The 10,715-nt window shown below is 42.3% G+C and overlaps 1 protein-coding gene across 2 annotated transcripts; it reads left to right on the top strand.

Moving 5' to 3' along the window:
* Positions 1 to 1,606: 1,606 nt before the first annotated feature.
* On the top strand, positions 1,607 to 10,567 carry LOC115135435 (claudin-like protein ZF-A89). Of its 2 annotated transcripts, XM_065023484.1 has the most exons (3): positions 1,607 to 2,431; positions 5,310 to 5,334; positions 10,004 to 10,567. In XM_065023484.1, the coding sequence occupies exons 1-3, from the start codon at positions 1,848 to 1,850 to the stop codon at positions 10,409 to 10,411; spliced, it is 1,017 nt and encodes a 338-aa protein (XP_064879556.1). In that variant the 5' UTR covers positions 1,607 to 1,847; the 3' UTR covers positions 10,412 to 10,567. The 2 variants fall into 2 exon arrangements, with proteins under 2 accessions (XP_064879556.1, XP_029525980.2); XM_029670120.2 differs by lacking the exon at positions 5,310 to 5,334 and having other exon boundaries at positions 1,622 to 2,323; positions 9,769 to 10,567.
* The last annotated feature ends 148 nt before the right edge of the window (positions 10,568 to 10,715 follow it).

Raw genomic sequence — 10,715 nt, 5'->3', positions numbered from 1 at the left:
TCCCTCTTTGCCATGCAAATTAACTGAATAGCCAAAAAACATTTCCACTGCATTCCAGCCCTGCCACAAAAGGACCAGCTAACATCATGTCATTGATTCTCTCGTTAACACAGATGTGAGTGTTGACGAGGACAAGGCTGGAGATCACTCTATCATGCTTATTGAGTTCGAATAACAGACTGGAAGCTTCAAAAGGAGGGTGGTGCTTGGAATCATTGTTCTTCCTCTGTCAATCATGGTTACCTGCAAGGAAACACGTGCCGTAATCATTTCTTTGCACAAAAAGGGCTTCAGAGGCAAGGATATTGCTGCCAGTAAGATTGCACCTAAATCAACCATTTATCGGATCATCAAGAACTTCAAGGAGAGCGGTTCAATTGTTGGCAGCAGGCAGGTGTGAGTGCATCTGCACGCACAGTGAGGCGAAGACTTTTGGACGATGGGCTGGTGTCAAGAAGGGCAGCAAAGAAGACACTTCTCTCCAGGAAAAACATCAGGGACAGACTGATATTCTGCCAAAGGCACAGGGATTGGACTGCTGAGGACTGGGGTAAAGTCATTTTATCTGATGAATCCCCTTTCCGATTGTTTGCGGCACCTGGAAAAAAAGCTTGTCCGGAGAAGACAAGCCGCCTCCACCATCGTTTTAGAGAATTTGGCAGTAAGTTCATCCGGCCTCACAACTGCAGCCCACGTGTAACCACACCAGCCAAGGACCTTCATAGCACATCCGGCTTCTTCACCTGGGGGATTGTCTGATACCAGTCACCTGGACAGCTGATGAAACTGAGGAGGATTTCTGTCAGTAATAAAGCCCTTTTGTGGGGAAAACTAATTCTGATTGGCTGGGCCTGGCACCTCAGTGGGTAGCCCTATGCCCTCTCAGGACCACCCATGGCTGTGCCCCTGCCCAGTCATGTGAAATCCAAAGATTAGGGCCTAATGTATTTATTTAAATTGACTGTATTCCTTATATGAACTGTAACTCAGTAAAATCATTGAAATTGCTGCATGTTGCATTTATATTTTTGTTCGGTTATATTTTGATATGCATTTAGCATACAAGCGTTCCACACCACGGTTAATTCCATGTATGTTCTCAACACACAGCACCTTTAAAGGTAATTGTTTTTAATTGTCCCTGGGTTCCACTAAGACCCTCCATTTATGAACACAGACTCTCTCGTTTTAATTTGTGAATCCACATTCCTACAGAGTTCTTGCAATACAGCATTGTGATTACAATTCTAAAGCTGTGACCTTTAAAATGACACGCACAGAAACACACACCTTTCAAAATGTCCCAGTGAGTGGATGGTGACCATATTAGGTGTTTGTCAGAGGGACTAGTATTTGGAGGAGAATGACTCACTAACCGTCACTTGGTGACAACCCCTCCCCCTCCCCTCATCCCTCCCCTCTCCTGTCACTAAACTTAAACAAGAGAGGGGGAGGGAGAGGTAGAGAGAAAAGGAAGAGGGAGTGTCGTGTTACCCTTAGGCGTCATTAGACCTGGGTTTCCGGGGTTGCAGCCCTGAATGTTTAGAAGTGAAGACCTTTAAGAGAGATAGAGTAAGAGAAACCTTTATTTCAAGCCCGGCCCTTCCCCCCCTCCATCCCTCCCTCCCTCCCGAAGGGGGAGGTCAGAAGAACCTGTTCTCCTGGTAGTCCTTCCCCACTTGGGACTCAGACCTAGAGCAGCACACACAGAAACACAACCACCCACTGTATTCAGATTAGACTGAGCGAAGACAAATAACATCTACATCACACAGAAAGGAAGGAAGACAAAGGGCTGTCCAGTTTCACTCAGACCCACAGACAAACCAACGCCAACCGGATCTAAGATGGTGTCGGCTGGGCTACAGATGCTGGGCACTGCCCTTGGGATCATAGGCTGGATTGGGACCATCATTGTTTGTGCCATGCCCATGTGGAGGGTCACCGCCTTCATCGGCAGTAACATAGTCACCTCGCAGACCTCCTGGGAGGGTATCTGGATGAGCTGCGTGGTCCAGAGCACGGGCCAGATGCAGTGTAAGGTCTACGACTCCATGCTGGCCTTGAGCTCTGACCTACAGGCCGCCAGAGCTCTGACCATCATTGCCATCCTCACCGGCATTATTGCCATTCTGCTGGCCGTAGCCGGGGGCAAGTGCACTAACTGTGTGGATAACGAGGCGTCCAAGGCTAAAGTGGGTGTGGCATCCGGGGTGGTGTTCATCATTGCCGGAGTTCTGTGCCTGATCCCTGTCTGCTGGACGGCAAACAGCGTCATCCAGGACTTCTACAACCCGCTCCTGGTAAGCGCTCAGAAGAGGGAGCTGGGGGCGCTCTACGTGGGCTGGGGGGCCGCTGCCCTGCTGCTGATTGGAGGGGGTTTGCTCTGCTGCAACTGCCCCAAGAAGGATGAGGATTCCTACACCGCCAAGTACAACAAGGCTCCTCGCTCCGAGACCTCAGCAGCGTCCACTGGAAAGGACTTTGTCTGAGTGAGGTAGAGAGAGAAGAGAGGGAGGGAGTGAAGAAAGGAAGATACGTCTGTTTTCCATGAGAGACTGTCTGATCCAGCTGTGTATATGTGTATTCTGAGTCACTATGGTGCTTCTGTATTACGAAGGTTTGAGGACGATATTTATTGGTGATGAGCGAAGAAAAGAACCACAGTGACTAAAGATTCCATGTAACTTAACATTGAAAGAGAATCACACCCAAAGAGGAACTGAATTCCTTTAAACCAACCCCATGTAGTCTGCAGTTTTGTGTTTTGTTAATTGTTTTATCCCAGCCATGTTTGTTACAATTGTACATTATTATTTATACATGTTATTGTTAAAGGGATACTTTGGGATTTTGGCAATGAGGCCCTTTATCTACCTCCCCAAATTCATATGAACTTGTCTCTGCGTGTGATTTGAAGGAAGTTGCTAACTAGTGCTAGTGCAATTGCTAACTAGCTTTAGCGCAATGACTGAAAGAATATGAGTATCTGATAGCATGCGAGCAGATACCCCACAGACTTCCATTAATTGTGCTTAACACTTGTTGTTATTGGCTGTGGAAGCCTCTAACTTCCTTCATACTGTACACACAGAGACAGAAAATGGTATCTTTGATTTCATCTGACTCTGGATAAGTAGATTTAAGGGCTAAAGATAAAGTTTCCCTTTAATATTGTAATTTGTATTCATCTTTTTTAAAACACATGAGTTACAGTAAATGGTTTTGAAACTAAATAAATATTTTTCAAATTAATTTGATTTTTTCATTCATCAACACCACATCATTCAACATGAAAACTTATTTTAGCACTATTTCTATTAGATACATGTAACTGGCAAGTAAATATTCAACTTTGTCTGAAAAACAACACACATCTCCTTTTGCCCTCAGAACAGCCTCAATTCGTCATGGCATGGACTCTACAAGGTGTCGAAAGCATTCCACAGGGATGCTGGCCCATGTTGACTCTAATGCTTCCCACAGTTGTGTCAAGTTGGGTGGATGTACTTTGTGTGGTGGACCATTTTTGATAAATAAGAGAAACCGTTGAGCATGAAAAACACAGCAGCGTTGCAGTTCTTGACACACCCAAACCAGTGTGCCCGGCACCTACCTCATACCTCGTTCAAAGGCACTTCAATATTTTTGTCTTACCAATTCACTCTCTGAATGGCACACATACACAATCCATGTCTCAATTGCCTCAAGGCTTAAAAATCCTTATTTAACCTGTTTCCTCCCCTTCATTTATACTGATTGAAGTGGATTTAACGAGTGCCATCAATAAAGGATCATAGCGTTCACCTGGATTCACCTGGTCAGTCTACACAGTATGCCATGGAAAGAGCATGTTTTGTACCCTCAGTGTATTTCTCAGGTATTCTTCTTTCTAAATGACTGGCTATAAGTCATAAGGGAAGTTGCTCAACTAACGTACATTATTTCCCTAGTCAAATAGCAGAGCAGGATCTTTGGGAACCATTTTGTACAAAGCCTGAAGAATATGAAACTCACTCCAACCCATTAGTATTGATCTTGAATTCAAATGGTTTGGAATATTCAAGATTACCCAACTAGTGTATTGTAGTTCTGTCTTTTTGATATATACTATTTTTCCTCCATGCACCTGGAAATACCATAGTGTGTGTGAAGTACTCTTTTTTAAAAAGTGAACAAAGCCTGTTTGCAATACAATAGAACTTGAGAAAGATCCATTGTCTTGACTCACCCATCAGGTCTAGGTGTGGCACAGCAAAGGAGTATGAGATCACGTGGTACTGATAGTTCCAAACTCATTCTTTGTTCAAATAGGGAGCTTTAACTGCAAACAGGACAGGGGGTTGGGGTTGTATTTGAATAAGTACAACACTGCATATAATGATCGGATAAAAAAAACTGTGTCTACAGAGTCTACATTGAAATGCCAGGTGATGTTTGAGAGAGAGAGAGAGAGAGAGAGAGAGAGAGAGAGAGAGAGAGAGAGAGAGAGATGGGTTGAGTGGAGTCAATTGTAATGAATATGTGACTACAACCGGTGTATTTTTAGCAGAGTAAAAGTGAGTGCGGCAGTCCTATTCTCAGACTGCAAAAGTGAATTGCCACTAAAATCCGTAAGAGTCTATTGACGCACCGGTGCATCAAGTAACATAATTTTAAAAATCCCCATTAAAATCTGCCAATTTAAGCTTGAGATAATAATTATTTTTCTGTTAATTGGCTGCGTCTCAATCCACCACATTCGCCTATGTCAGCCTTCCGCATCTGCGTTGGAAGGTGGGCGAGCTACAGCTGTGTTCGTCAGACCATGAGATATCCCGAAAACGTCTGTAGTGCCCGAAAGGTTTGACCTACAAACTATTATGACCACTCTATGGAAAGGGGAGACTCTCAACCCCCACAAGTGTCAGGTAACCCATACAAACAAATTAAAGTATGGAGGTAGTTTTGTGCCAAGTTAAATATGTGTCCAATATATATATACATATATGTACATTTTCTGAGCTTTCTTATATCTCCTAGATTTAGAACAGACACCTTGAAACCTTATTCCTTATGATTTATTTTTTGCCTGTCTTTTTTGCCATTTATGAATGTGTCATTCAATGCGTTTCTAAGGGCTGTAGTAGTAAAGGCCAAAATCAATATTTTATCAAATCATTGTTTTATATGTTTTTTTGATACCTAAAATGGTCCTAAAATTCTAAATGAATTGATACATGGTATGACCATCTTTAAAAAATTCCATATGTTAACTCAGTACTTAGTATATAGTTAGTAGGTCAAAAGTTCCCAGATGTCGTTCTAAGTATAAAAGCAGTGGACGCTAGTTCTGTGCCTATAAAGCCCATAATGCAATTCTTGAGAAAATGGGCGTGGCTTCACAATGTTTTCAGGTTTGATGAAAATGGCAGAAAATATGCAGCCAAAGTCCGGCGCGAGCGGATACAAATTCAATGCTTTAACTAATTATGACAAATGTTAAGGAATGTAATAAAGTAATGACTTTTCAAATAAGTTACATTACACTTTATATTGGCTGACAATTTGATAGCTATGCTATCCTTATGAACCGCATAGCATTACGGCAGTATGTAACGGTATGTTAGCTAGTTACCTAACATTAGTTGGCTACTAATATATTAACCTTACCAGGCAGTATATTAACCATATGCCATCTAACTAACTACTAAACTAACGTTTATTGACTTGATTATTCACATCATTCTTAGCTAAGTGGTATAGTTGTTGTGTGTTCTCAATGGACATTGTTAATTCTGTCTATCATCTCGTCTGAGTGTGCCAGAGCACAGAATATCTGACGAATTTACAAACGCTCAACACCCTGTAGAATATAGCCGGTGTCAGTAAACTTTAGCAAAAAAAAAGTTATTAAATTGTTGCCAGCAGCACAGTTACAGTCATCAATGCTCTGGATAACATGAAAACAGCCTAATCAGCTCTGCTAGGGTGATTAAAATTGTCAGAGTGAGGTGTTCTCTCATATGTGTCTGGAAGTAGCTAGCACGCTAGCCAACGTTAACCAGTTAGCTTGGGTGCTTGACTGCTGTTGTGAGGTCAGAACCCTCTGATCAACCCTACTCCTTGGTCAGAGCGTCCAGTGTGTGCACTCTGAATGCTCCGAGAGCAGAACACTGAATTTACGAAGGGACAATCTGAACAATGCTCTGGATTTCTCTCTTTCATCAACATAAAATATGCAACCAAGAGGAGGCCCCCCCGGGCATGCTCACTGTGTGCCCGGGCAGTATTCGACCATGATGACTACAAGTTTATATAATTGGCTAGACTAACAATAATTTTTTTTTGTTGTTGTTGCTGGCCCTCTAGGCAGAGTTCCTCTGTCCAGTGTCTGTGTTCTTTTGCCCATCTTAATCTTTTATTTTTATTGGCCAGTCTGAGATATGGCTTTCCTCTTTCGATTCTGGTTAGGGCCAGTTTGCAATGTTTTGTGAAGGGAGTAGTGCACAGCATTTTACGAGATCTTCAGTTTCTTGGCAATTTCTCGCATGGAATAGCCTTAATTTCTCAGAACAAGAATAGACTGACGAGTTTCAGAAGAAAGTTATTTGTTTCTAGCCATTTTGAGCCTGTAATCGAACCCACACATTTTGATGCTCCGGATACTCAACTAGTCTAAAGAAGAACAGTTTTATTGCTTCTTTAATCAGGACAAAAGTTTTCAAGTGTGCTAACATAGTTGCAAAAGGGTTTTCTAATGATCAATTAGCCTTTTAAAATGATAATCTTGGAATAGCCGTCACAACGTGCCAATGCAGGTAACAAATGTTTTGTTATGCAGACACCAGTCAAAAGTTTAGACACACCTACTCATTCAAGGCTTTTTCTTTATTTCTACTATTTTCTACATCATAGAATAATAGTGAAGACATTAAAACAATGAAATAACACATGGAATCATTTAGTAACCACAAAAGTGTCAAACAAATCTAAATATATTTTATATTTGAGATTCTTCAAAGTAGCCACCCTTGGCCTTGATGACAGCTTTGCACACTCTTGGCATTCTCTCAACCAGTTTCACCTGGAATGCTTTTCCAATAAGTCTTGAAGGAGTCCCCAAATATGCTGAGCACTTGCTGGCTGCTTTTCCTTCACTCTGCAGTCCAACTCATCCCAAACCATCTCAAATGGGTTGAGGTCGGGTGATTGTGGAGGCCAGGTCATCTGCTGCAGCACTCTACCACTCTCCTTCTTGGTTAAATAGCCCTTACACAGCCTGGAGGTGCGTTGGGTCATTGTCCTGTTGAAAAACAAATGCAAATTTAAAAACAAAAGCTCAAACCAGATGGGATGGCATATCGCTACAGAATGCTGTAGTAGCCATGCTGGTTAAGTGTGCCTTGAATTCTAAATAAATCACAGTGTCACTAGCAACGCACCCCTCACCATCACACCTCCTCCATGCTTCACGGTAGGAACCACACATGCAGAGATCATCCGTTCACCTACTCTGCGTCTCACAAAGACAAGGCGGTTGGAGCCAAAGATCTCAAATTTGGACTCATCAGATCAAAGAACAGATTTCCACCGGTCTAATGTTCATTGCTTGTGTTTCTTGGCCCAAACAAGTCTATTCTTAATATTGGTGTCCTTTAGTAGTGGTTTAGTTGCAGCAATTCGATTCACACAGTCTCCTCTGAACAGTTGATGTTGAGATGTGTCTGTTACTTCAACTCTGTGAAGCACATATTTTGGCTGCAATTTCTGAGGCAGGTAACTCTAATGAACTTATCCTCTGCGGCAGAGGTAACTGTGGGTCTTCTTTTCCTGTGGTGATCCTCATGAGGGCCAGTTTCATCGTAGCACTTGATGTTTTATGCGACTGCAATTGAAGGAACTTTCAAAGTTCTTGAAATGTTCCGGATTGACTGACCTTCATGTCTTAAAGTAATGATGGAGAGTCATTTATTTTTGTTGTTTTTTGCTGTTCTTGCCATAATACGGACTTGGTATTTTACCAAATAGGGCGATCTTCTGTATAGCACCCCTACCTTGTCACAACACAACTGATTAGCTCAAACCTATTAAGAAGGAAAGAAATTCCACTAATGTACTGTTGCATTCCGGGTGACTACCTAATGAAGCTGGTTGAGAGAATGCCAAGAGTGTGCAAAGCTGTCACCAAGGCAAAGGGTAGCTACTTTGAAGAATCCAAAATCTAAAATATATTTTTATTTGTTTAACACTTCTTTGGTTACTACATGATTCCGTATGTGTTATCTCATAGTTTTGATGTCTTCCCTTTTATTCTACAATGTAGAAAATAGTAAAAAAATTCAAAATAAACTTGAATGAGTAGGTGTGTCCAAACTTTTGACTGGTACTATATACAGTATATATATATCCATTGATTCTTGAAGAATATAACTTATAAATCCCTCATGGGTTTAGTTCAACTGTCACACTCCATGAGAACCCAAAATATAACCTTGTTTTATTCCAATGTTTGTAAACATTGTGAATGTAAACACACACAGTGTAGCCTCATAACATGGTTAAACTCATAATTTTCTATCATTGATGGTCAGTCCTTGCATCCATAGATCTGTCTATTAATCTGAGAGTGGTTACATTTCTCCAGGCCCATCCCTCAGCTATTTACCAAAACAGAGGCGGGGCAACCATTTCATCTGTGGCTTTGTCCTTTAATCAGCTGCATATTATCAAGATATCGAAGTGTCACCAACAGGCCTATAGCACATTGTTATTGATTCAACCAGTCAAGTCAGTTAAGAACATATTCTTATTTACAATGACGGCCTAGGAACAGTGGGTTAACTACCTTGTTCAGGGGTAGAACAACATTTTTTTACCTTGCCAGCTCGGGGATTCGATACAGCAACCTTTCGGTAACTGGCCCTACGCTCTAACCACTGGGATACCTGCCACCCCCAAAATGCAGCATATGGCATTCATTTTTTCACATGTAAATAGCACTTTTCAGTAGTGCTCAAACCATGCCATTCCATGAGCGCAGCTTTTATTTTTCAACTCAAATCAATGAACCGAATCAGTCCTCCATGACAACAAAATCATAAGTAACGAGGAGAGGTGGCTAATAAGTCCTTCATTTTGGGGTCATGCTCAGGTAAAACAATTTGGCTAATCTATACTTCCATATTCCCCTTGAAGATCAATGACTGGAATTCTGATAGACTTTGGTTAATGTAAATATATAGTTTACTCGTATTATTCTATGTTGTAGAAAGCGATGGGTTAGAAGAAGCCTACATAACCAACCCATAAAGTAAAATTTAACATCCATATATGGCCAGCTATGTAAACTTTAACAATGATTTATCCTGCACCAGATGTCGTTCAAATGGTAACATACACTTGTCTTCTTCTATTGACTCTTAAATGGAAAGCAATCTAAAAGTAACGGAATGTAATCAGATTGTTACTGAGTTTGGGTAATCCAAAGGTTACGTTACGGATTACAATTTTGAACAGATAACTAGTAACTGCAACAGAATACATTTAGAAAGTAACCTACCCAGCCCTGGTTAATTGTGAGCAACACGACAGGCAGACTGGCCACGTTTATTAGTTCAGTGGGTGTGTATCGTCCAATAAACATCCACAGGTGCTTTCAATCGGCTCAATTAGTGACCACACCCTGGCAGGTGGGTATATAGGTTGGGGTCTGTAGCCTCACCACAACCATAACACTGCTACACACAGGTCCTTCTGGGTTCACGTGAGGCTTGCATGCGTACAGAGAGCGAAAGCAATGGCCTCCGCTGGTCTCCAGATTCTGGGCATCGTCCTGGCTCTTATCGGTTGGCTAGGGGACATTGTCATCTGTGTGCTCCCCATGTGGAAGGTGACTGCTTTCATAGGCAACAACATTGTGACAGCGCAGATGTTCTGGGAAGGCCTGTGGATGAACTGCGTGACGCAGAGCACGGGCCAGATGCAGTGTAAAGTCTACGATTCCATGCTAGCGCTCCCTCAGGACCTCCAGGCCGCCAGATCTCTGGTGATCATCTCCATCCTCGTGGCCCTGATCGGCATCCTGCTCTCCGTGGCAGGCGGGAAGTGCACCAACTGCATCGAGAACGAGGAGGCCAAGTCCAAGGTGGCCATTGCATCCGGCGTGTTTTTCCTGGTCTCTGGCGTCCTCTGCCTGATCCCTGTGTCCTGGTCATCCAACACCATTATCAGGGACTTCAACAACCCGCTGCTCACCGACCCGCAGAGGAGAGAGCTGGGAGCTTCACTGTTCATCGGATGGGGCTCTGCTGGCCTAATGCTCATCGGAGGTGCACTTCTCTGCTGCCAGTGTCCCCAGCGTGAGGAGAGTGTGTACTCTGCCAAATATTCTGCCCCTCGCTTCACTGCCAGTGGAAGGGCCCATGTCTGACAGATTAACACTTACATTGAACCGTGTTTTAATATGGACATTTCATGCTTGTGTAGTCTGAACGTGGGTAAATCTGTTTCTCAACACTTGACAAGGATGATTTGATATTTTAGCTTAACAGCTTCATTGCTTTAATAAATTATATTTTAATGCTTATCATTCGTTCTTGAATTGTAACATTTGAAGTATTTAGGCTAGGTCTCATGGTAGTGCTTAAAAGTAACTGCAAGTAAAACTCATACAGACTAAATATACTTGTGCCCATTAGTTCAAGTAAAAGTGAATAAATAGTTTGCAGTATAAT

This window comes from Oncorhynchus nerka, linkage group LG10 (genome assembly GCF_034236695.1).
Source record: "Oncorhynchus nerka isolate Pitt River linkage group LG10, Oner_Uvic_2.0, whole genome shotgun sequence".
Lineage (NCBI taxonomy): Eukaryota > Metazoa > Chordata > Actinopteri > Salmoniformes > Salmonidae > Oncorhynchus > Oncorhynchus nerka.
Note: the sequence above shows the minus strand (reverse complement) of the source record. Positions and strands in the feature narration are given on the sequence as shown.

Coding starts and splice junctions, on each gene's coding strand:
- LOC115135435 (XM_029670120.2), top strand. CDS start 1,848: ATGGTGTCGGCTGGGCTACAGATGCTGGGCACTGCCCTTGGGATCATA. Junction 2,324..9,768: donor GTAAGCGCTCAGAAGAGGGA/GCTGGGGGCGCT, acceptor ATGCGTACAGAG/AGCGAAAGCAATGGCCTCCG.